At 33.7% G+C, this 26,591-nt stretch overlaps 5 protein-coding genes across 5 annotated transcripts; all 5 read right to left on the bottom strand.

Annotated features, from left to right (window-relative positions):
* Positions 1–4,289: 4,289 nt before the first annotated feature.
* Positions 4,290–4,586, bottom strand: LOC126025807 (keratin-associated protein 16-3-like). Its single transcript, XM_049785571.1, has one exon. The coding sequence runs from the start codon at positions 4,584–4,586 to the stop codon at positions 4,290–4,292; it is 297 nt and encodes a 98-aa protein (XP_049641528.1).
* A 6,360-nt stretch (positions 4,587–10,946) lies between these two features.
* LOC126025805 (keratin-associated protein 16-3-like) lies at positions 10,947–11,243 on the bottom strand. The gene has a single exon (XM_049785570.1). It carries the CDS (start codon positions 11,241–11,243, stop codon positions 10,947–10,949), a length of 297 nt encoding a protein of 98 aa, XP_049641527.1.
* Positions 11,244–14,323: 3,080 nt separating this feature from the next.
* LOC126025804 (keratin-associated protein 19-5-like) lies at positions 14,324–14,599 on the bottom strand. The gene is made up of 2 exons (XM_049785569.1): positions 14,494–14,599; positions 14,324–14,427 (listed from the first exon to the last, which is right to left on the bottom strand). Exons 1-2 carry the CDS (start codon positions 14,597–14,599, stop codon positions 14,324–14,326), a joined length of 210 nt encoding a protein of 69 aa, XP_049641526.1.
* Positions 14,600–18,852: 4,253 nt separating this feature from the next.
* LOC126026127 (keratin-associated protein 19-3-like) lies at positions 18,853–19,119 on the bottom strand. Its single transcript, XM_049785838.1, has one exon. It carries the CDS (start codon positions 19,117–19,119, stop codon positions 18,853–18,855), a length of 267 nt encoding a protein of 88 aa, XP_049641795.1.
* A 5,993-nt stretch (positions 19,120–25,112) lies between these two features.
* Positions 25,113–25,391, bottom strand: LOC126026128 (keratin-associated protein 19-5-like). The gene is made up of 2 exons (XM_049785839.1): positions 25,277–25,391; positions 25,113–25,222 (listed from the first exon to the last, which is right to left on the bottom strand). Exons 1-2 carry the CDS (start codon positions 25,389–25,391, stop codon positions 25,113–25,115), a joined length of 225 nt encoding a protein of 74 aa, XP_049641796.1.
* Positions 25,392–26,591: the final 1,200 nt, after the last annotated feature.

Here is a 26,591-nt window from a genome sequence, read left to right as displayed (position 1 = left end):
ATATGTCCTCTCATATTTCTTGGAGCAGGGCTTTATAGTTTTCTTTGTATAGGTCCATCACGTCTTTGGTCAAGTTGACTCCAAGATATTTGAGTTTGTGTGGCACTAATGAGAATAGGATTGCCTTCTTAAGGTACATCTCTTCCCTATCATTATTTGTGTATAAAAAGGCCATTGATTTCTGTGCATTAATTTTGTAGCCTGCCACCTAGCTATATGAGTCAATTGTTTTTAGAAGCTTTTTAGTAGAGTCTTTAGGGTTTTCTAAGTAGACTATCATGTCATCTGCAAACAATGAGAGCTTGATTTCTTTGTTTCCTATATCGATGCTCTTGATATATTTTTCTTTCCTGATAGCTATAGCAAGAACTTCCAGTATGATGTTGAAGAGGAGTGCTGAGAGAGGACAGCCTTCTCTTGTACCAGAATATAGAGAAGAGGTTTTTATTTTTTCTTCATTGAGGATAATATTTGCCATTGGCTTGTGGTAAATGGCTTCAACTAGATTGACAAAGGTTCCTTCCATTCCCATCTTGCTGAGAGTTTTGATCAAGAATGGGTGTTGGACCTTATCAAATTCTTTCTCTGCATCTATTGATATGATCATGTGATTTTTGTTCTTCTTCTTGTTGATGTTCTGTATGATGTTGATAGATTTATGGATGTTAAACCATCCTTGCATTGCTTGGATGAAACCTACTTGGTCATAGTGTACGATCTTCTTGATGATGCATTGGATCCTATTTGCCAGGATTTTGTTGAAGTACTTTGCATCTGCATTCATCAGGGATATTGGTATGCAATTTTCTATTTTTGTAGCATCTCTGTCTGGTTTTGGTATCAAGGTGATGTTGGCTTCATAAAAGCTGTTTGGAAGTGTTCCCATTTTTTCAATTTCATGAAAGAGCCTGACTAGGATTGGTAGTAGCTCCTCTTGAAAGATTTGAAATTAGGAAATCCAGCTGGGCCTGGGCTTTTGATTTGGGGCAGATGTTTGATTACAGTTTCAATTTACTCAGTAGTGATGGGGTGTTTAGATATGCTACATCCTTCATACTTAACTGTGGAAGGTTATAAGTGTCCAATAATTTTTCCATTTCTTCTAGGTTCTCATGTTTAGTAGCATAAAGGTTCTCAAAGTAGTCTCTGATTACCCTTTGGATGTCTGCAATATCTGTCATGATCTCCCCCTTTTCATTTCCTTTTTTTGTTTGTTTGTTTGTTTGTTTTGTTTTTGGGTCACACCTGGCGGTGCTCAGAGGTTACTCCTGGCTCTCTGCTCAGAAATAGCTCCTGGAAGGCATGGGAGACCATATGGGACACCGGGATTCGAACCAACCACCTTTGGTCCTGGATCAGCTGCTTGCAAAGCAAACGCCGCTGTGCTATCTCTCCGGGCCCTCCCTTTTCATTTCTAATATGGGTTATCATGTTTCTCTCTCTCTCTCTCTTTTTCTTTGTGAGTTTTGCCAATGGTCTATCAATCTTGTTTATTTTTTCAAAGAATCAACTTCTGCTTTCATTGATCTTTCGGATTGTTTTTTGGTTTTCCACTTCATTGATTTCTGTTTCAGCTTTGTTGTTTCCTTCTGTCTCCCTATTTTTGGTTCCTTTTGTTGGTCGTTTTCTAATTTTATGAGCTGCGTCATTAAGTTATTTAGGTATGCCCCTTCTTCCTTCCTGATGTGTGCTTGTAGAGCTATAAATTTTCCTCTCAGTACCGCTTTTGCTGTGTCCCAGAGATTCTGGCAGTTTGTGTCTTTATTATCATTAGTTTCCAGGAAAGTTTTGATTTCCTCTTTGATTTCATCTCGGACCCATTGGTTGTTCAGTAGCAGGGTGTTTAATTTTCAATTGTTAAAGTTTTTCTTCTGTGTGGCTTTGTAGTTCACATCTAATTTCAGAGCCTTGTGGTCAGCTAAGGTAGCCTGCAATATTTCTATTCTCTTGATTTTATGGAGATATGTTTTATGTGTCAGCATGTAGTCTATCCTGGAGAATGACCCATGTACATTGGAGAAGAATGTGTATCCTGGTTGTTGGGATGGAGTGTCCTATATATATCTACTAGTCCTCTTTCTTCCATTACTCTTTTCAGGGTAGTATATTTTTGTTTGGTTTCAGTCTGGTTGACCTATCAAGGTACAGCAAACAAAAAAGTATGTCTAAACATCACAAGTAAAAATAGAAAATAATTTTTATGATTTTGAAGAATGCAGAGGGGTAGTAACAAATTTTAATTTATTTGAGAATTATACAATATGTAGACCATGGGAACTACTTTTATTATCAAAGAATAAGGATTTAAACAGTATATTTGGTAATTTGCAGTCAAGATCAAGTCTGACTTGTGTGATAGAAAATAGAATAGCAGGGCCGGGAAGGTGGCTCTAGAGGTAAGGTGTCTGCCTTGCAAGCGCTAGTGTAGGACAGACCGTGGTTTGGTGCCCTGGTGTCCCATATGGTCCCCCAAGCCAGGAGCGATTTCTGAGCACATAGCCAGGAGTAACCCCTGAGTGTCAAACGGGTGTGGCCCAAAAACCAAAAAAAGTAAAAGAAAAGAAAAGAAAAGAAAATAGAATAGCAATTCACTGTGTTGTATTATTAATTCCCCTAGAAATTTTTATATTCATATATACATACACATGAACATATCATTAAGTGTGGCTTGTATTTATCACTGACAATAACATAATTTATAAATAGGCATAGACACCTAATGAAGTCCAATGAACCACAGAAGTCTTTTATTTTTTCAAATCAAGTAATTTTTTGTGAATTTAACATAATTATCTTGTTTGTAATCATGCTAGGCATGATAGGATACATGAGAGACAGGGAGAAAATAATGAATTTTTTAAACCATTAGGTGAAAGACACATTAGGACATTGACAGAAAATGTTTGTACAACACACTCATGAAATAGGTGACAAGATATTAGAACAATATTTTAGTAGAATCCAGAGACTCCATAAACCCTGCAGCAAGTTGGATGGCAGCAGCCACATGGATAGCTTGTGGAATCACAATATTGTTGTGGAACCACAATAGCAGAACCACACAATTGTAACTCATTTTCTCTGTAAATATGAGAAACAATAGCTTGCAGATTGGAAAAGAGAATTTAGAGCATCCAGATTGATTACTATTGCCCTCAAATTTGATTGACTGAAAGGTAAATGAAAGACTAAAGATTAGAAGTATCTACCTTGTTATGGGCAAATAACATTTTTTCAAATGATGTTATTGATATATCAATATATATAAGCACAAATATATGCAAGTACAGGTAAAAATTCATAAAAACTAATGTTAGAATAGTATGAGTATGATGGCAGTTAATTTAAGAAACTATACTCTATTTAAGAGCGTCTTTAACCTTACCATAAACTCAACTATAAACATGGAAGCTGAGAGAGACTTGTAAGATATATACTATTAATTGCATGAAGTGAAGAAAGAATTTATAAATGGGAATACTTGTTATATAATTTATATTCATGAATATTTAACACATCAGATTTGGATAAATCATAGTGTTAAAAGATTTTTACTGTCCACTGAAATCTACACATTTTCTAAATCAAATTAAGAGTTAGAATAATAAATTAATAAAAATTTTAAAGTGATTTAATTTTTTATAAGTATAGACAATGTCTAGGAAATAGGAAATTTCTAATACTAGTATCTTTTTATTTTTTTCTCTTTTTTGGGGGGGCAGAGATCACACCCGACAGTGCTCAGGGGTTAGTTAACTCCTGGCTCTATGCTCAGAAATCACTCCTGGCAGGCTCAGGGACCATATGGGATGCTGGATTCGAACCACCGTCCTTCTGCATGTCAGGCAAATACCTTACCACCATGCTATCTCTTCGGAGTGACGTAATTTTAATGTACAATTGCTACTCTTTATATAAGTATATATTTTGGTGAGGTGTATGAAGAAAAAAATTTTTCTAAGTCGAAGGGAAAAAAGTTTTCTTCATTTAATAGTGTTGACTAACCACATTAATAGAATTTACTTCATTAATCAAATAAAAGTCATTGATTTTTATAGTATAAGGTTTTATTGTAAGTCAAGCAGATAATACATTCAATTATAAAGGCAAAAAGTACAGGATGAGAAGACTAGGATGGAGCTATAGATATGAATTTAGAAATTACTTATACCAAATGCATACCAACTAAATATTTCTGTGTCAATAACCCTGATCAAGAATGTCCATTTCCTGAGCCTATATGCAGAAAACTCTGCTTCACTCCAGATGTTGAGCCTGCTGACAGAAGTTTAGTAGAACCCAGAGAATCCATAAACCCGGCAACATGTGGGACGGAAGAAGCCACATCCATAACCTGGGCGGTATCCGTAGCCTCCAAAACCACAGCCATAACCTCCGAAGCCACAGCCATAACCTCTGAAGCCAGAGCCATAGCCTCCATAGCCAGAGCCCAGGGTGCTGAAGCTGCCCAAGCCAGAGCCCAGGGTACCGTTGCTGCCAAAGCCAGAGTCAAAGCCAAGGCGCATGCCACCCAGGCCTGTATAGCCATAGCCCAGGCCTCCGAAGGAGCTGCTGGAGTAGCTCATGGTGTGAGGGATTTCGAGTTGAACTTGCTCTTCAAGATCTGGATGTGAATGGGGACAACTGTGCAGGTGTGCTTATATACTCTGAGCAGAAAACTGGCATCCAACAGGAGGGTATTCTTTTGTGTCATTCCACATTATTCACTCCGAGAAGAAACACATTGATCTGTTTGCTAACAAAACAAGAAGCCAACGTTCATTATATGTTTCAAGCTCACCCTACTATCTAGTTAGAATACCCTTGCCCTCACATTACATTCCTACATTTTTCAATATAACCAACCTGTCTTCAGGCACAAAACAAAAATTCTTTAAATAGATTTCTTTACAACTAAACATATTACATCATCCCTAGTAGATGGGGAGTTCTGCTTAATTTTTTTTCATTTCCCACTCTTGCTGTTCTTTGGTTTATTATATTTTACCACAGTCCAAATTCAAATCCTCTGACAGAATATAACCCATTGATTTTTCAAATGTCAGATTTATTTTTGACATTAAACTTACACATATGTAGCCCATAGAGAAGCTGTTGTATTTCATATATTAGTATGAAAACATCCCCTTTCTTTTAATTTTTGTAAATTAATTAATATTAATTAAAGAATTGGTCACTCCAAATAATAAGCTAAATCTTTTTTCTCATGTTTTCAAATCCAAAGAAGTGTCTTGTTTTCTTTTATTTTTTTTTTCATTTTATTGAGGCCTATGTGAATTACAAGTCTTTGATACTTATGTTTAAGGTACATTGTGTCTTTGAACTGGGGCAATTCCCACCACCTTTTGTTGACTACCTGCCACTCCTGTTCCTAGCATGCATCCCATACCATCACCCTAAGTCTCCTGTACTGCTGGTATTACAGGTCCCTTTTGTGTATAGCTTGTTGTTGTTTGGGTGTTTTGATTCCACTGTTAGTGACTTTGGGTTAAGTATTTAGGTCTGGTCTTATTTTATTTCTACTCAATATTTGTGAGACTTCTTGCCCCTAGTACCATCCACTTTTTTGTCAATTCATGCAGCAGAAGGAGATAATTTAAGTTTGATAGTTCTGTTGATAAGAAAAAGAAATGGGAAAAATTAAAAATAAAATTGTATTTTAAAAAAATCATGGGGAACCTCTTTCTAAAAAATGTGAATATAAATTTATAAGAGGAAGAATGAACAGAGAAAACCAAACAGAACAAAACAAAACAAACATTTTTAAAAAAGGGATTGGTGCTTTTGTTTTGTTTTGTTTTGCATAGGCACGGTAAGTATTGGGAAATTTAGAAAGGATATTTGCTTGGCTTAGGAGAATTAGGGTTTCTCCACCCTTGAAGCATATTGTCATAAGATCTTATACAGGCTCTGGCCATGTTCATTGTAGAACTCTCAGGTCTTTTTATGGTGCCAGGAAACGTTCTGCTCAGTTGTGCTTGTCAAAGTCAGACTTCTGAAATTTGAGATCTTAGTTATGCACTGGTCCTAGGACAAATTCTAAGGTAGAGTCATTCATTATTGTTTCAGAAGTTCTATTCAGTCACAATTGTTGATGTCAGTCTTCATTTAGTAGTCTTGGTTCTTGTACAGATCAAAAGTTGGAGTGTCTTCTGATTTCATCTCAAATTTAGGTAAAGAAGTGAAGCAACCTGCTTTTAGATCAAGTTGTTGCTGTTTCCTTGTCCTCAGGATTTATTATGAGCTGGTCATGGCGTAAATTGGTGCCAGAGCTGTATTAAGGACTACCCCAGGTGAGTTTATTTCCTGATGCTGTTGCCAGGAACTGTGTCAGTTTTAAGGTTGGGATCTGGGGTTCAGGGTTGGACAATAGATGTCTGATGAGTGAGGTCTAGGTTGAGTTCCCATGAAAAATGTTCATACTGGGAGGGACCCCTGTATTATAAACTTTATGGGTCCTTATCCCTAGTAGATAAGAACTTGTTTCTAAACTTAAGATTTCCACATTTTAGTGTGCCTAAGCAAAAAAGAACAATGTCGGGCCCAGAATGAATGTGCAGCGGAAAGGGTATTTGCCTTGCACACGGCTGACCCAGGACGGACTACGGTTCAATCCCCTCAGTGTCCCAGATGGCCCCCCAAGCCAAGAGCGATTTCTGAGTGCAGAGCCAGGAGTAAGCCCTGAGCATCACCGGGTGTGTTCCAAAAACAAAATAATAGTAATAATAAAATAAAAAGAAACAATACCATATTATATTGTTGGTGCTTTAGGGTTAAATATGTGAGTCTATGCACTCTCTGTTCTGGGTTTGACCTGAACTTTTATCCCATGTAAGAATTTTCTTTTGAAATTTGTACTAAACAGAACCAGAACAGGCAAAGCAAAATAAATAAATATATGAATTAAAAAATAAAGTTAAGGGATTAAACATATGTAAGATATATAGATATCCCCATTAAGTCCTTTGAGGTAGTCTTGGGGAGGGATGCGATCCAAAACACATTTTCATACCATTCCATGGTCTTATTGAAACTGAGAAATGGTTTGTGGCTTTAAGGGATCATGTAGTGTCCTCAAGCTGGAGGTCCTTCTAGAGCTGAATCTGGTAGCCTGCACCAGTCCATGGGGAGTGTTGGTGTGTGTGTGTGTGTGTGTGTGTGTGTGTGTGTGTGAGAGAGAGAGAGAGAGAGAGAGAGAGAGAGAGAGAGAGAGAGAGAATGAAAGAAAGAGAGAGAGAGGACTGCATAGAATGAGTCAATAGGAGTGTTGTTGCACCTTCTTGCTGGGGAGAGAAATGTGGGACTGAGAAGGTGTCCTTTAGCTTTGGGAGCTGGATTGTGGCTCGTTGGGGCAAGGGGTCAGTCATGGTTCTTAAGGAGTTAAGAACTGAGGGAAAGGAGGGTTAAATATGGAGAGATAACAGATCAGGATTAAGGGCATTCGAATATATAAGAAGTTCTGAATGGGGAGGAGGAGCAATAATATATGAAAGGGTCTATATACAACATAGGCATGGCTTGTTTACAGTATATATGTATATATAATAACTTAGGTGTGAATAAAAAGGAGAGAAAAAAGAAAAATAAAGATAGAAAAATAAATAAGTTGAGTTAATGCTCGGAGGGTAACAGGTTTTTGAGATTTCTTGTCACTTCATTGATGGCAGGGGTGAACATTGCTATATAAAGTTTTCAGGATATGATTGTGCATAGAACATTTTAGAGTACAATACTTTGCACTACTAGAGGACTATGCAAAATGGAAGTGAGCACTATAAGAGGAGTCTAACTTATGTAGTATTGTTCTCCATCTTGTGCTTCAAGGTTTCTTTCCTGGAAAGAGGCTGACAACATAAATATTATAATATAATAGTACCATAGCTTGAATTGAAAATGAAGAAGGAAAGAGATAAAAAGGAATAAATAGAGAAAAAGAAAAGAAAGTGGGTTGAGTGGTGACACAAGCAGTAGGGCATTTGCCTTGCATGTGCTAACCTAGGATGGACCACAGTTTGACCCCCTGGCTTCCCATATGGTCCCTCAAGCCAGGAGCTATTTCTGAGCACATAGCCAGGAATAACCCCTGAGCATCACCGGATGTACCCACCCCCCCCCCCCAAAAAAAGGAAAAGAAAAGAAAAGAAAAAAATGTAGATGAATAAGAAGAAAAACTGAGGAAATGTATAATAGTAATTTGTAAAAACAAAGTCAATGAGTGGGTCCTGGAATGTAAGTCTGTGGAGTGCAGTTGTCTATTTCAGTAGTCTCTATGATTATAAATTTTAGGTTATATTAGAAGATATAATCAAAAGAAAATGAGTAAACTTAAGTAATTTTTCAAAACATTGTCATAGTGAGAACTGGATATGTAGTTTACTATGATAGAGCACCTGATTGCTAATTTAGAATATCTCTTTTCTTTATTAACATAACACATATGGAAGCTATGAATCTAGTAAAAATCTTCAACAGTCAATAAAATATAAAAGCATTATAGAAAAAATTTAGTCATAATATTTATTTAGTTTAAAAGTCTATTAGCAACAGAAAATCAAGAGTCAAATTAAATCTACTTTTACCATAGGCACAAAGTGGAACAAGTCATTTTTATGTTATTAATTTTTATTTTATCTAATAAATCAAAGGCAGGTTTAAATTATCTTTACTTTTTAGATTTTATTTCATTATCAAAGTTTGTGTTCATCTTGATGGAAGTAGTGGAAAAGGTTCTCTGGATGTAAAGAAAATTTTTACTAAAATTTAAAAACATTTTCCAAAGCTTCAGAAATAGATCTATGGGGGTAAAAAACAGAACAAAAGGAATGTATAGCAAAATCCCATTTCTCTTGATTCAAATTTTATATCATTCTTATTTTTGAATCTGTAAAATATTTATAATCAATGAGTCATTGTGAAACCAAACAGTTGTGATTAAGTCTAAGAAGTTTAAGAATCTAAGGAATGAAGGGTCAGAACTATAGTGTAACAATAGGGTATTTGCTTTGTAAGCAGCTGACCCAGTACAGACCTGGGTTCAATCCCCAGTGTCCCATATGGTCCCCCAAGCCAGGAACTATTTCTGAGTGCATAGCCAAGAGAAACCCCTGAGCATCACTGAGTGTGGCCCAAAACAAAACAAACAAACAAACAAAAAAATCTAAGGAATAATCCTTCTGCTAGACCCTCAGCTAGTTTCTTTGATAATTGTAAGAGCTAAATTATTGTGATTCTGATGCAAATGGCTATATCCTCATGAAATTAAAACAACATATCTTAAATATTTTATAAAAATTTAACAAAGAAACATACTGGATTTATTTATTCACAAAAAATAAACAAATACATATAACATTGTATATTCATTACTTAGAAAGAATAATGATTAATATATGTTCACACATACATGAGGACACATAACATTAATACATATTATTTCAAAAATATATGCATACACATTTTGCGGTTAGCAATTAAATTTGTGAAATTATTAAGTAAATAATTTTATTGTTACTTTTTATGGGTTAAAAAAACAAAGATATCTTAAAGATAATAGCAATTTGAGGACTGGAGAAGCGAATATGCCCTTTGTTAAATTTTTGCTTTACTGTGAATTCAGTGAACTCAAAGACTTGAACACTGAACTTTGTAATTTTCTTTGGAAAATTTTCTGCAATGAGTTGATTATGAGTCACGACTGTTAATAGAAACGAGGAATAGAGATTATTTTATTGACCAACAAGTAGTTTCATTCTGAAAATTATGAAAATCTACAGATTACATGTTTTTCTTATAAGGAAAAATTAAGAAACTAACTAGAGTACACTAAAATGGATGTCATATATATTGTTTCTCCATCTCATGACTTTAACAGTTGCTTTGACTTTTAAACTTAATAAGAGGAATGTCCATGGGAAATAGGACCACTGCCTAATCTACCTAATGAGATGTACAATAGTGGAGACACACAATTTTACCTCATTTTCTCTGTAAATTTTGAGATCCTACAGAATGCATATTGGAAATGAGAATCTACAACATACAGATGGATTATATTGTCCTCAAACTAGAGTGACCTGAAAGGTCATGGAAAAACTAAAGATTAGATCTATCTAAATGTGGACAAATAAGTCTTTTTCAAATGATGTCATTGATGTCTTGACATATAGAAGAACATATATATGCAAATATAGGTAAATTCATAGAGTTAATGTTAGAATAGTATCAATATGATGGTTTTTAAATTAAGAAACTATACTCTAAGAGCTTCTTTAACATTACCATAAATTCAACTATAATCATGGAACCTGAGAGATTTACAAGGTATAGACTATTTATTGCATGAAGAGAAGATTTTATAAATATAAATATTTGTTCTATAGATGATCTTCATGAATATATAACACATCAAATTATGGATACATCAAAGTGTTAAAGATTTTTACTATCCACTTAAATCTGCATTTTTTAAATCAGATTAAGAGTTAGAAATACTAATTTGAAAGCAAATTAATTTAATTATAATGTAGAATTGCTACACTTTATATATAATATATAACATATATAAGTGGAGTATATGAAGAGCAAAATTGTTCTAAATTGAGCAGATAGTATATGTCATTGACTAGTAAGTATAAACTAACCACGTAAATAGAAATTGCTTAATAAACCAAACGAAAGTCATTAATGGTTTCAAGAATAAGATTTTATTGTAAGTCAAGCAGATAATACATTCAATTATAAAGGCAAAAAGTACAGGATGAGAAGACTAGGATGGAGCTATAGATATGAATTTAGAAATTACTTATACCAAATGCATACCAACTAAATATTTCTGTGTCAATAACCCTGATCAAGAATGTCCATTTCCTGAGCCTATATGCAGAAAACTCTGCTTCACTCCAGATATTGAGCCTGCTGACAGAAGTTTAGTAGAACCCAGAGAATCCATAAACCCGGCAACATGTGGGACGGAAGAAGCCACATCCATAACCTGGGCGGTATCCGTAGCCTCCAAAACCACAGCCATAACCTCCGAAGCCACAGCCATAACCTCTGAAGCCAGAGCCATAGCCTCCATAGCCAGAGCCCAGGGTGCTGAAGCTGCCCAAGCCAGAGCCCAGGGTACCGTTGCTGCCAAAGCCAGAGTCAAAGCCAAGGCGCATGCCACCCAGGCCTGTATAGCCATAGCCCAGGCCTCCGAAGGAGCTGCTGGAGTAGCTCATGGTGTGAGGGATTTCGAGTTGAACTTGCTCTTCAAGATCTAGATGTGAATGGGGACAACTGTGCAGGTGTGCTTATATACTCTGAGCAGAAAACTGGCATCCAACAGGAGGGTATTCTTTTGTGTCATTCCACATTATTCACTCCGAGAAGAAACACATTGATCTGTTTGCTAACAAAACAAGAAGCCAACGTTCATTATATGTTTCAAGCTCACCCTACTATCTAGTTAGAACACCCTTGCCCTCACATTGCATTCCTACTTTTTTCAGTGAGGGGGGAAAATAACCAACCTGTCTTCAGGCACAAAACAAAAATTCTTTAAATAGATTTCTTTACAACTAAACATATTTCATCATTCCTAGTGGATGGTGATTTCTGCTTATTTTGTTTTCCATTTCCCACACTTTCTGTTCTCTGGGTTATTCTATTTTACCACCATCCAAATTCAAATCCCCTGATAGCATTTAAAACTGCAATCCATTGATTCTTAAATGTCTGATTTACTTTAGAAATAGAATTTATACATATTTAATCTGCAGGCAAGATGCTTCATTTCATGTATTATTGTGAAACCATGCCTATTATTTATTAACATAACACATATGGAAGCTATGAGTATAGTAAAAATTTCAACTGCACAAAAATTATAAATTCTTAATAGAAGAAATTTTTTCTGAGCATTATTAAATAATGTCTCTTATTTTTCTTAAGACCCATAAATAAGCAAGACTATTCTGTGTGTATCTCTTTCTCTGACTTATTTCACTCAGCATAATCATTTCCTTGTCCATTATGTATAGGAAAATTTCATGACTTCATATCTTTTGACAGCTGCATAATATTACATGGTGTATATGTCCCACAGTTTCTTTGAAGGGCATCTTGTTTGAAACTGGCAATTGTAAATAGTGCTATAATGAATATAGCTGTGAGGATGGGATATTGTTTTGCATTCTTATGTTCCTAGAGAATATTTCTAGGAGTGATATAGCTAGATCATACAGGAGCTCAATTTCCAGTGTTTTGAGGAAATCTCCGTATTGTTTTCCATAAGGACTGGACTAGATGGCATTCGAACCAGCAATAAATGAGAGTTCCTTTTTCCCCAAATCACCACCAGGACTGATTGTTCTTGTTCTTTGTGATGTGTGCAAGTCTCTGTTGGCTGAGATGGTACCATAGAGAAATTTAAATCATAATATTTATATAAAGTCCATTAGCAACAAAAAAGCAAGAGTCAAATTAAATCTACTTTTACCATAGGCACAAAGTGTAAGAAGTCATTTTTCTTTTTTAAATCATTTAAAGTTTTAAAATAATTTTTATTTTAATCATAGTGGCCTACATATCATGACAATAATTTTTAGGTACATATTAACATAAAATCAGGGAATTCCCATCACCGAATTGTCCTTCCTCCACCACCGTTCCCATCCTACCTCCCATATACCCCTCTCTCACCCCTGGGGCCACCAAAATAAGCTGTCCACTCTGTGCCTAGCTAACTACTCAGTATGTTTTTAATTTTTGCTTTATTTAATAGACCAGGCAGGTTTGAATTGTCTTTACGTTTTAGTTTTTAATTTACTATCAAATTTGCTGTTTATATTGATGGGTGTTGTGAAAAAGATTCCCTGGATGTAACAAAAGTATTACTAAATATAAAAACATTTTCTATCACTTCAGAAATAGATCTATGCAGTCATAAACAGAACAAAGGAATGTATAGCAAAAATGTTTTTCATGATTCAAATTGTATTCCATCCTTCTTTTTGAATCTGTAAAAATATTCATAATCAATGAGTCATTTTGAAGCCAAACAATTGTGACTAAGTCTAAGAAGTTTAAGAATCTCAGGAATGGGGCCAGTGAGGTGGCACTAGAAGTAAGGTGTCTGCCTTGCAAATACTTGCCAAGGAAGGACCACGGTTCAATCCCCCAGAGTCCCATATGGTCCCCCAAGCCAGGGGCAATTTCTGAGCGCTTAGCCAGGAGTTATCTCTGAGCATCAAATGGATATGGCCCAAAAAACCAAAAAAATAAAAATAAAAAGAATCTCAGGAATGATTCCTCTGCTAGATCCTTTAGCTAGTTCTTTGATTATAGTAAGAGCTAAATTTTGCGATTCTGATACAAATAACTCTATCCTCATGAAATTAAACCAATATATTTTAAATATTTATAATAATTTAACTATAAAATTGCCTGTATTTATTTAGTTACAAAAAAGAAATAAGTGGGCATGTAGGTCTTTTTCAAATGATGCCATCGATGTCTTGACATACATAAGTATATATATGCAAATACTGGTGAAATCCATAGAAAGCTAATGTAAGTGTATCAGTATGAGGGCATTTAAATTAAGAAACTATACTCTAAAAGCTTCTTTAACCTTGCCATAAACTCAACTATATTCATGGAAGCTGAGAGAGACTTATAAGGTATATACTATTTATTGTTTGAAGTGAAGAAAGTGTTTATAAATTGAAATATTTGTTATATAGGTAAATTCATGATATGTTTTTATACATAAGTGTTTGGATAAATCAAAGAGTTAAAATTTTTATTGTCCACTTAAATCTACATATAAATTAGACTAAGAGTTAAAAATACTAAACTAATAAAATACATTGAGTTATACATACTAAATTATAATCAATTTAAATTAATTTAATTTTAATGTAGAATTGCTCTTCTTTATATATACATACATACATAGGTGAGGTATACGAAGAGAAAAATTGTTCTAAGTTGAGGTGATAGTTTCTTTCATTGACTAGTAAGTATAAGCTAAACACATGAATAAAATTTGCTTCATGAACCAAACAAAAGTCATTAATGATTTCAAATATAAGATTTTATTGGAAGGCAAGAAGATAATCCATTCAATTATAAAGGCAAAAAGTATAGGATGTGAAGATTAGGATGGAGCTATGAACATGAATTTAGATATTCTTCATATAAAATTTATACCAACTAAATATTTGTTGTCTCTATCGTTGATCAAGAATGTCCACTTCCTGAGCCTTTATGCAGAAAGTTCTACTTCACTCCAGATATTGAGCCTGTTGACAGCAGTTTAGTAGAACCCAGAGAATCCATATCCCCTGTAGCAAGTGGGACAGCAGCAGCCACATCCATAGCCTGAGCGGTATCCGTAGCCTCCAAAGCCAGAACCATAACCTCCAAAACCAGAGCCATAGGATCCATAACCACAGCCCAGATTGCTGAAGCTTCCACAGCCACAGCCTAGGTTGCTGAAGCTACCACAGCCACAGCCATAGCCGCCTCCTAGGCCACCAAAGCCTCTAGAGCCATAGCCTAGGCCTCCGTAGTAGTTGCTATAATAACTCATGTTGGAGGAGTAGGAGAAGTGATATGCTGCTCAAGGCAAGTTGGTGAGTGTGATTGTCATGGTCTGGACCAGTGTGCTTTTATACCTTGATTGAATCATGTGACAAACACATGTTACCTATTTGGGGAGCATTCTCTGTTACTCCTCCTTGCTGCAATCCTTACAAAGAAGCAGCTTTCTAACTCATTAAAGTAGTTTAGCTGGCATTAATACCTAATGATGGTGTCTCTTAAACATATTTTATCCTTTTATGTAAAGGAATTGCAAAATATTCCAAGTCTAGTCATACCAGTCTATGTGAATATTTTCAGAGTCAGGTGCATTCATCTAATATATTTGAACCTCTTGTGTTTTAAAATTAAAGATTGTGTCATCTCTCTTGATTTGAATTATTTTTCTCCACCTAGGATAGCATGAAAGAAAATAGTAAAATTCCAGACTCTATGATTTAGTTTATCATTTCAAAACAATCTAATAGTCATAGTAAAATCTTTTTTAAAATAAACAGTTCAAAGCCTAGAGGCATCAATTTGTCCAATGAGAAAAGTTTAGAACTTCAGAGAAAAAGTTGGAACAGAGTCAACCTTTTACTATGATTCTTATATTATTGATCATCATAAACAATTTTCTAGTGTTTGATTTTATATACTAACTTAAAATTTTTAATTGAACTAACATCATAAAATAATATTGTCCAAACTAAAGATAAGTCACAGTACTAAAACAGGACTAAAATAATTTTATAAGCAGACTAAAATTGCATAACATTATGTTCTTTCTATATAAGAGCATATTTCATCCTTGGTACTACAAAAAGTAAAAAAATAAATCTTCCTCTTTTTAACACTTTATTTTATTTACTCCCTTGACCCTAATGCACATATTGGTTTATTCATTCTATCAATACTCAAATATCACTTTGAATCAGTTCCTCCGTGGTATCTAAGGGTAGGTGAAATAATGACATATCCTGTTTCTGTTTGACATACATTATTTAAGCCCATTTTTAGTTAAACTCTTCTTTAGTTGCATTTATATTTATTACATCATAGTTTGCTCTTTGAGTTCTTATTACCTGTGGTTGGTTAATTTTGTTTCCTCTCAGAGTTCAGAAATCCAGTCTCTGTTAAGATATCAAAATTTATTAAGCTCCCAAATGTATAAAATGTATCACATTTTCAATGACCTTGTGAAATTCTTCTAAAGATAATTATCACTGGAAATATATTCAGAATCTCTAAGAGAGTGGCCATAGCGATAACACAGTTGATAGGATTTTTGACTTGCATTCACTGACCCAAGCTAGATCTCTGGCATCCCATATGATCCCTCAAGCACTAAGCACCACTAGTATAATCTTGAGTACATAACTAGGGAAAAGTCCTGATAATTATTGGTGTGACTTTAAAATTTAAAAGGATAGTGACTATTTCGTTTGGAGAGATAGTAAGGCTGTATTGCATACAGCTAACCTGGTTTGATACTCAGCATCCAACATAGTCCCCAAACGCCAACAACAGTGCAGAATCAAGAGGTCCTAAGCACTGCCTAGTGCAGCATCAAATCAAAAACAAACAAACAAAAAAGAAACTTCAAAGGAGTAAGTCTAAAGTGAAAAGTAAAGAAATAATAGGAACCAGGTTGATATCACAATATCACAATTTGCCTTGTACTCGGCCAATCCAGATTCCATCAATGGTCTCTCCAATGGTCACCATAATCTGCCAGAAGTAATTTCTGTTATCTCTCTGGCCTCTCCATTTGATTTTTTAAATGCTTAAATTAATGTATTATAGTTGCCAGGTATTGTAAAGTATATATTAATATGAATGGAATATGCATAGGCTGTTATAAACTTTTAAATATGCATATATCTATGTAGTATTCATAGTTAGCTTTCATAGATTCTGACAAAGTTTTTCCAACAGGCCTTTTAAATTTACTGTATCATCATTTATACATATACACACACATATATATGCATATATATTAGAATCTACCTATTCACATTATCTTTTAACACTTGTTAATTTTGAAACACTTTAATTTTATCTTTCCTATAGTTTTAATGAAAGTTCTATTTTTGTTTGATTTTTATCTTATTAACACTGGCATTGGGCATCTTATAGAAAATGTCATCCTTTTGACTTCTTAGATTTTGTTCACTTCATTTTTCTGCAGTCTTTATAATGACTTCTCTTATAATTATAATTGATTCCTTTAAAAATATAATACCTGAACATTTTCTTAGATTACTTCTTTTTTCTGCCTTCTCCAGGCTGCTTTTATTATCATTTTTCATTCTAAAAATGAATTCATTGATTGTTTGATTATTGCATGCATTTCTATGTTCGGGGATTATTTCTGGTTCTGTGTTCACAAAATACTCCTAGCTCAGAAGACCTTATGTGGTGCCAGGCAACCTGGATTAGCTACATTCAAGGTAAGTGCCTTACCCATGTTACTCTCTCTCTCCAGTTTTTTAAAATCTCATTTTCATTGTGTCAGAGTTAAACCCCAAAGTGAAAACAGTCACATAGGTTCCAGGATGTCATTCTGTCTTCTAACCCTGCCTGATAACCTTCAGGTTGGGAGTTGAATGATGGGCCTGTTTTCACTAAGGTAAGCAAGTTTTTCCTTATAAGTTAAGGATTCTTTGGCATGACAAATAATGTGTCTCAGTTCGCACAATTTCCTTAAGATTCTGATAACCTTATAATAGATATACACCTGAAGTAAATAAAGCAAATAAAAATGCTGATAAAAGGAACTCCAAATGGTATATTAAAAATGTTTCACCTTTACATAGATAGAACATTAGCACAGGAAAATTTTCAAGAATGATGTGGGGCACTTATGTGATGAGAGGTCACTAAAAAATTACTCAAGCTATGACATAGAGGATACTTTAAGGAAATAAAAACATCTTATTTATTTCTCCTTATAAACTGTTTATTCTCATAAAGATACTTCTCTGTAGTTGGTCACCCAGCAAAGAGAAGAAATAGTATGACTGAAATATAGCAGATAAGGGAGAAGATAAGGGAGGCATGATGCAGATGTATTTCTGACAGAAAGAACAAGGACTGAGTGAACCTAGGAAATGTTAAAGGGAACAGAGAAAAAATGTCAAAAACAATATGCTCAACTATTTTCCTTAAAGCAAAAAGATGAAAAAATTCAATAAATTTAGTTTCTTATAATAAAATAAAATTACATTTACTGGGAATGTCAAACATCTTTGCAGATTATTACCTTAATTTTTATGTGCTACAGAAATCTTTTACTTAAACTGGAGAAATGCTATTAGTCATTAAGAAAACAGAATAGCTGACATTGTACTTCTGTTAGACTAAGTGGTATTGATTTGATAAAGGCATCAAGCAATTAACTCCCTCATGTACTAATGTAAAGCTAATATGTGAGGACTAGATATTTGACTGATTGACTAGATATAATGATTGACTAAAAGAGTAGAGCTTTCAAGCTTGCTAAACCAATCTTTCTTTTATGCTCACAAGTTTTCAAATGTGTTTTATTCATTTAAATCTGAATTAAACATTTGAATTTAACATTGCTTAATCACATTTTAAGATCTAATTAACTAAACAACAAAAATTATAGGTTCAAGTTTCTTTATTTTGTTTGAGAATTCATACCCAGCAGTGTACAGAGCTTATTACTGCCTCTGTCTTTGGAGATCGTACCTGGCAAGGTTTTGGAGTCTACTTAAGGTGCTAAAACTCGGTTGGCCACATGCAAGGCAAGCTTCCAACACACTATATTATGTCTCCAGAGTCAATATATTCAAGGTTCTAAAAAAATAGTACTGAAACTTAAGATGACGGAGTACATAAAGTGAATTAATCCTTATAACCTTTGTTTTTGTTTGTTTATGTGTTGCAGAGATATATAACCAACCTCCAATGCAGCTTCTTTTAAAAAATGTAAAGAAAATACACAGTGAAAGAGAGCCAAATTTACATAAAATAAATAATTAAAGCCACAATTGTCATTTCAAATTATAATTTATTATAATTTTGCACCAAGAATAGAATTTCCAGTTACAAGTACAGATAAGACACCAGGAGACATGATGAAAGATATTTTTAAGAAGATAAATCTTGAAATCTTAGCTACTAAACAGAATAGAACTGTTTAGTTTCAGATTATTCTTTTCGGTTCCAATTTTGGTGACTTGTACATTGTATATCATCTTCTGGACTCAAATATTTGGCATCTCACAGAGGAATTCAGTAGAAGTTAGATAATCCATATCCTCCCCAGCATGAAGGGCGGCAGCAACCACAGCCATAACCAGATCCATAGCCATAGCTTCCAAAGCCAGAACCACAGCCATAGCCTCCATAGCCAGAGCCAGAGCCATAGCTTCCAAAGCCACAGCCACAGCCCAGGTTGCTGAAGCTGCCACAGCCACAGCCATAGCCATAGCCTAGGCCACCAAAGCCTCTATAGCCAGAGCCTAGGCTTCCATAGTAGGAGTTTCCGTAGTAGATCATGGTGTTAGGGGGAGAGTTGGTTTTCTGATCAAGGCAGGATCTTGATTGTGAATGGCAGCATGCATAGGTGGATGCTTATATACCCTGATCAGATCATGTGATGAGTCAAATGCATTTTTCTTTTTGTGTCATTTATTCTTATTATTACACTTACTTGACATAACACATTCATTATCCTCTGATACAGCAAGAAGCTTTCATATCATTAAAATGCGTGAGACAGCTTTGTTGCCCTGTTAAGTTGACCTTTATAAATCATTGTATCACTTTATCAAATCACTATACTACATACTGTAAATATTTACATTTATTTTTTTCAGTTATTCCTCAATAGAATTGGAGAAAAATTTATTGCATCACATTATGTGAACATATGCTTTCGATTCAAAGATCCTAAGCAGAATTATATTTTGTAGCCAAACATATCAATTAATTTTCATGATTTGATTTTCAATAGAAGAGATCTTCACCATTTTATTGAGATGCTATACTTTGTGGGATTTTGTTTAACAAATAAATTATAGAAATGTATTAAACATCAAGATCTGTAATCTATCTTTTATGAATTTTATTTCTTGGTTTAAAATGTAGTTTGAGTCTTTCAGAGATAAGTAAACAGAAAAAATAGAAGCAAAGTAGAATCAATTTGACTCTTAAGAGAGTGAACCAAAAAGGGTTTTTAAAAAGAAAAATATGTAATATTTTGTATTTAATTCTAGAATGTTGACCATTCTTATTGGTACACTAATTTACTTTTCATTCAACTTTAACTAAGGAAATTTTTTTGTCTTATTACAATTGATCAACCAAAGATAACATATATTTACTAAGTAAAAAGCTATTGTTTACTCTTCATTCTTTGTTCTACTCCCTACACTTTGATAAATATGGAATAAATATGTTCAAAAACCTGGAGCAGATCTCATTATAAAAACTATTTAAAATGTATATTTATATTCTGGTGACCAGTAGTTTTCTCATATTTTCCAATTTCCCTGATATAGTTTCCATCCATGATGCTTCTCAACTGGTTTATTAGATCTTTCCTGTTTTCATATACACCCATTGAAATTGTTTTTACTCCTATGTATATTTTACACATATTTTTTTTCTTTTTGATAGGCTTCATTTTAAAAGAAGAGCTTTTATGGGAGCAAGGGCAGGGAAAGTGACACACTCAATAGTTTAAAGGGCATACTTTTGTAGTCAAGAATCACTCCTGGAAAAAAAAAGAAACACTCCTGGAGGTTCTCATGGGATCATAATTATGTGGGGTGCAGAGAATAGAACTGGAGTGAGAAACCTGCATGGCAATTACCCATCCACCATACTACTTCAAGTCATTACATATTAAATATACATTTGTTATAGGTAGGTGCACAGAAACTTCTGGAATTGACAATGGGTACTTAATATGCAATGAATTTAATTAGTAAGTTATATTTATTCAATAATGAAAAATAAGTGCTATAAAAATCTATTGTATTCCATTCTCCAAATGTGGACACCCAATGATCATTTCACTGCTTCTATACTTTTTATTATATAGAATTTTGTAGGTGCAGTCATATATAGTGTCTGGCCTTTTTCTATTGATGCCATCCACTTATAAACATACAAAAGATGAATTGTAACTTATCTATATCCTTCTAGGGATAGCTACTGAATTTTATATGTAATTTCTGCTTATCACTTGAATTATTCTGTTATCTGAAAATATAACATCAGTTCTATATTTCACTTATTTATTAATGAGCATCTTGATTGCAAATTTCAGCCACCGTGAATAAAAGTTCTGTAAATATTTGTCTTCTAGCTTTTGTGTAAAGTAAGTTTGGAATTTATTTCTGGAGATTTGCTTTACAAGAAAATACCAGACTTTCTTGTGATCTTATAGTGCCATTTTGCATTGCCATGAGCAATTAGCGATGATTCAATTCATTTTTATGTTTATTAGCATTTGTTGTCTGTGTTTTGAAATAAATTACATATAGGTATAGTTATATATGTACATATTTATCTAATACATATATCCCCTAGATATATGCAGTTAATAGTCTTGTGCTAAAAGTCCACCAAAGCTATATTAGGTAATGCTCACGAGGAACAAAATTGCAGGTCATTGAACTCGGGATGTCACATAGACATGTATTTATATCTTGATCCCAATTCTCAGTCATAATCTCTTTCAAAACATCACTCAGCCTCTTTCTGTTCACTAAGCACTTTATAGCAAGTAGGTGAAGTTAAGTATATAAAAATTCTCTATGATATTTTCATTTATTTTCTGGTTAACCACTTCCTGTATTTTTATTTGCCTCAATTATATTTGTCTCTATTATATTTGCCTTTATTATATATCATATTGCTTCTATCACAGCATTTTTCCTCTTGTATTGCTCTTCTCATTTATTTATTTTTTTTTATTATTTATTTATTTTTTTTTTTTTTGGTTTTTGGGCCACACCCGGTGACGCTCAGGGGTTACTCCTGGCTATGCGCTCAGAAGTCGCTCCTGGCTTGGGGGACCATATGGGACGCCGGGGGATCGAACCGCGGTCCGTCTCCTAGGCTAGCGCAGGTAAGGCAGGCACCTTACCTCGAGTGCCACCGCCCGGCCCCCCTTCTCATTTATTTTTCTTATCTTCTATATTTAGCAAATTCATCACTACCAAATTATTAGCTATTTTTTTAAAGTCAAAGGTATTTAAAAACTAATCCCACATAATCAGTCAGATATCATCAATATTGTCAATATTTCCAGAATATCCAAATATAAATATAATCTTAAAATATAAATAATGAAGAAGTAAATAGAAGCCAAAAGTTCTTCAGCTGGCTCTAATAACTTAGACACTTATGGCTAAAGCTGACTCAGAGCCTGGTTAATTCTGACCAATTGTGTCCTTTACTTCAAGCACAGCCTTTAAGCACTAGTTAATGTTATATATTTCTTTGAATGAAATGTTCTGGTTCATTTCATCTTCTGAATAATTTTGAAATTATAAATTTGCTCAGCTGAATTTGTGTACCACTCTTTCAAATATACCAGTTTGTTGAAACACACACACACACACACACACACACACACACAACTGCTAAAAAGAATGAAGGGATTCTCTAAGATCTTGAAATGTAAACGTTGTTTCTCACAGGCCCTCAAGTCTCTCTGTCTTTGGTTAAATTATACATTTTTGGGGGTAGGAGCTCAGGAGTTACTTCTGACTATGCAGTTAGAAATCGCTCCTGGCTGAGGGGGACCATATGGGACGCCGGAGGATCGAACTACTGTTCGTCCTAGGCAATGCTTGCAAGCAGGCCTACCTCTAGAGACACTCCTCAGGCCCCATGGTTAAATTATACTTAAAGAGGCAAGAAACTCAGATTATTTCTAAAATTAGAGAAAAATCGAATCATTATTTCACAGGATAATTTTTTAATTGTTATTCATAATAATAGATTATATATGTGTTAGCTAAAGTGCATGTTTGAAAATTATGTATTCTTTCATATATCAAAAAAAAATCTAGCACCCAGTAGGTCTTTCTTGCTTATTTTGTTTAGTACCACATACAAGTGACAATAAATCTCCTAGATTTTTTAAAATTGGAGGTACAAACATTCAGTGATACTCCTGGGGCCTTGCAGTTTGGGGAAATGAATTTATGACCTTCTACATGAAAAATATGCATTCTTCTTTTTATCTCATATCCTCAATGCCCATCCTAAGTTTTAACTAAAATTTCTCTCAATTTTATCAATAGTTTTCAAAAATGTTGGGTACATTTATAACTCTACAAAAAATAGAACATGTGAATTGCTCTACATCTTTGATAATACTTGATATTTTCAGACTAATATGAATGATTGCTCTAGATGTAGAGTAGCAAATGGATGATGCTGTTGCTTGCTTTTTAATTGATGAATATTATTGGCAACTATTATATATTCTTACTAGTTATTTAGACATTCATCTATTAATGTGTTTGCTCATCATGCATTTTCTTCATATTTGAACTTGTACAGTTTTATTATTGATATATGGGAGCTCTTGATATACTTGCATTTGGCATTTTGTCAGCTATATGCTTGATAAGTTGGACAAATTTGTGTGACTTTTTAAGCTTTAAATGCATCTATCTAAGATTTAATCATTCTTACACTGGAGTGAGATTTATAGTTTTAAATTGTATGTTTGAGAATTTGTTGTTCTAATTAAAAATATTTGACAACTTCACACATTTTTGAATTCCTATCTCTGCTCTCTTTAAATTTGTTCCACTTTAATCATTCATCTGAAATTAAAGGCAGTTGTGAATTTGAATATTCCATCCTCATTAGTCAACAATAACTTTCTTATTACACATAAGTCACACAATTTTAATGAGGGTTTACTTTGTTTTTAAATTCTACCTGATCTTTCCTCCCATCATGGGATTGAAGATCTAGGAGTGCTCTTCTCTTGATCAGATAAAAACTATTTCCTAGAACAAATTAAATTGGTAAGTTGATTGAATTCCCAAAAATAAAACAATATTCAAATAAAAGTTTAAATATAATATAATTCCTTTATACTAAATAGTTCTCCAATATTGATGCAGATCTTGACATGCATCTCCCTCTTATAGTTTGTGATAATATTTCCCTAATTTTTCACAAATATTCTGTTTTGAGTAAAAATAAAAAATATAGTTCTCGTAAAATAATATAGTTCTCCATGAACATCATGAATATATCGACCTGATCAGTTCAATATGAGAGCACAGTTGCTCTTCTCAGTTGATGAAAAGATTGGTCATGTGATGTAGTTGAGCAAATCAACACTAAGAATATTTGAGAATTTTAAAAGCATCACAATAACTTTTTACATAAAGCTTTATTTGGCAGTATTGGCAAGTAAATTTTACTCAGTTGCATTCAGATTTGTTATTTCAAGATTCTACATTAGAACATTTAAAGTCAAGAGCAAGGTTGGCTGTTAAGTTTCATTTTTATGTATATTAACTGAAATCTTCAGAAACATATAACCAAAACTCATGTTGTTTCTTTGTTTGCCAACTCTAGAAGGAAATTGTGAATTGGACGAGATAGTCATATCATGACAAAAAAATTAAAAAGCCTGGTTTCCAGTAAGACTGGACTCAATCTTATACTTATAGAGTGTGCATGCCATTTTAATCTTATTTTTTTAATTTTATTTTTAAACTGAATTAAAAGCATCACTATATACTAAGTTATTCATGTAATACAATTTCAAATATGTAATTTTAGATAGTAAAAAATGTATTATTTTATATGCAAATATTATATTAAATCCTTTAAAGAAATGATGCAATTATGTGGGACGTTGTTGAATGGAGGTCAGTGTTTGACACATTTGCTAGAATATAGACAGATTTGGCTCATTTATCTGTATTCATTCATTGTCTCAACAAAAATGACTTCAATTGTGATGAGGGTGAATTTTAACTTATTAGAATTAAGTGAAAATTTTTTTCAATTAGTTGATAATATTCAAGAACAAGGAAATGTCACAAAGAATGATTAAAAGTGAATTTTTAGTGGTTATTTAGAGATATATTTTATTCTATAATTGCTTCTTAGCACTAAAATAAAAAGTATTAAATAGACTAACTGAAAAATTGCTATTCTTCCATCATTGACCTCACTTTAGATATGAAAATATGTTAGTAGCTAATATTTTCTGTTATCTATTGACAATTACAATACTTTGCGATATTAAAGTAAAAAATAAATAAAAGCCATTTATTTGTATTTAATAAGGAAAGTTTATTGTTAAATAAAGGAGAAATAAGAACAAAGAATATGAGGCAAAATATTGAAATAAATATTAACATCTCAGATGCTATATATTATAGGTCTGGGAATTATGGATGATCTTGGATGGATGATCTTGTTCATTTCCAATTTTGGTAACTTGAATATAGTATTTCATCTTAAGGTCTCAGATGTATGGAACCCAGTATAGGGTTTCAGTAGAAGTTAGAGAACCCGTATCCTCCCCAGCATGAAGGGCGGCAGCAACCACAGCCATAGCCAGAACCATAGCCATAGCTTCCATAGCCAGAACCACAGCCATAGCCTCCATAGCTAGAGCCAGAGCCAGAGCCAGAGCTCCCAAAGCCACAGCCACAGCCCAGGTTGCTGAAGCTGCCACAGCCACAGCCACAGCCATAGCCATAGCCTAGGCCACCAAAGCCTCTATAGCCAGAGCCTAGGCTTCCATAGTAGGAGTTTCCGTAGTAGCTCATGGTTTTAGGGGGAGAGTTGATTTTCTGATCAAGGCAAGATCTTGATTGTGAATGGCAGCATGCATAGGTGGTTGCTTATATACCCTGATTAGACCATATGACAAATCACATGCATGCACAACCCTTTGTGTCATTCTGCTTGTTACCTTTTAAGCTGGAGCTCATTAACCAGTTCTGTGTCTTATTGACACAGAGACTTTGATTATCATTAAAATATATTTAGCTTGTTTACCATTTTATTTATGATGTCTTTGAGTCTGTAGCTTTGCTTTTATGAAAAGGAATTGCTGACTCTTCATACAGTATGAAGAATACCATATTAGGGTGAATTGTTTATTACCAAGTAAGTTACATCATATATACTCAATGAGAGTCCTAATGTAATTAAACAGATCTTCTCTTCTGTCATAGTGGATCACTAGTGGCCATCAAAATTTACAAATCATGAATTCATAAAAACAATTATACTAATCTAAATGTTTTGAAAAGTGATGATTTGAGGTGCAATTATTACAGATATTGAAAGCATTTAAAAATATAAAAGCATATATTATAAAAAATATAAAAGGTTTGTTTTTAGCCTTTAAATAATGAGTTTCAAAGCAAGTGAGAATTAATTTCTGAGATTAAAGACAAAAATAATTTTCTGATGCTAGTTTTTTAGAGTAAGAGATCAATATTAATTTTAATCTTAAAACTCTCCCCAAAAGTTCATTCTATTGAAAGGTCTTCTGAAACTTCAAATATCTTTGCACCTGTCAATTTCTTCTTTACTTTTCTTCAGTTATCTATACATAGTCTCTATCTTCATGCTAATTTTAATTTTGCATTCTCATTCCTTTTTTTCCAATAAATATGAAGAACAACTAAGAAAAATTTTGTAGTTGACAACTTTCTTCCTCTCAGTTTCTAATTCTTCACTCTAGTAAATAATCTGACTTCTTATCTACAGTTGTTTATTGATAAATCCAGAAGTTCTTATATTCTTTGATAATGTGTGAATGGCTCATTAAGTTCTCATTTAAAAATATATTCAAGACTGAGGTAATCTTTAAAGAGTTTTATATGAAGATGTGATGGTGAAATAATGCAATACTTAAAACTGTACATTTGTAGAGTTCCTCAGCAAATTTATCAAGTTCTTTATCTAATCTATGAATAATCTTACACCTGATTTGTATCCATGTAGCAGTGTGTTCT

The sequence above is a fragment of the Suncus etruscus genome, chromosome 13 (assembly GCF_024139225.1).
Source record: "Suncus etruscus isolate mSunEtr1 chromosome 13, mSunEtr1.pri.cur, whole genome shotgun sequence".
NCBI classification, from domain to species: domain Eukaryota; kingdom Metazoa; phylum Chordata; class Mammalia; order Eulipotyphla; family Soricidae; genus Suncus; species Suncus etruscus.
Note: the sequence above shows the minus strand (reverse complement) of the source record. Positions and strands in the feature narration are given on the sequence as shown.

What these genes read in the sequence shown, in the direction of transcription:
- LOC126025807 (XM_049785571.1), bottom strand. Translation starts at nt 4,586, where the DNA reads ATGAGCTACTCCAGCAGCTCCTTCGGAGGCCTGGGCTATGGCTATACA.
- LOC126025805 (XM_049785570.1), bottom strand. Translation starts at nt 11,243, where the DNA reads ATGAGCTACTCCAGCAGCTCCTTCGGAGGCCTGGGCTATGGCTATACA.
- LOC126025804 (XM_049785569.1), bottom strand. Translation starts at nt 14,599, where the DNA reads ATGAGTTATTATAGCAACTACTACGGAGGCCTAGGCTATGGCTCTAGA. An exon ending in TGGTAGCTTCAGCAACCTAG is followed by an intron (nt 14,428 to 14,493) that starts GCTGTGGCTGTG and finishes CTGGTTTTGGAG; the next exon opens with GTTATGGTTCTGGCTTTGGA.
- LOC126026127 (XM_049785838.1), bottom strand. Translation starts at nt 19,119, where the DNA reads ATGATCTACTACGGAAACTCCTACTATGGAAGCCTAGGCTCTGGCTAT.
- LOC126026128 (XM_049785839.1), bottom strand. Translation starts at nt 25,391, where the DNA reads ATGAGCTACTACGGAAACTCCTACTATGGAAGCCTAGGCTCTGGCTAT. An exon ending in TGGCAGCTTCAGCAACCTGG is followed by an intron (nt 25,223 to 25,276) that starts GCTGTGGCTGTG and finishes CTAGCTATGGAG; the next exon opens with GCTATGGCTGTGGTTCTGGC.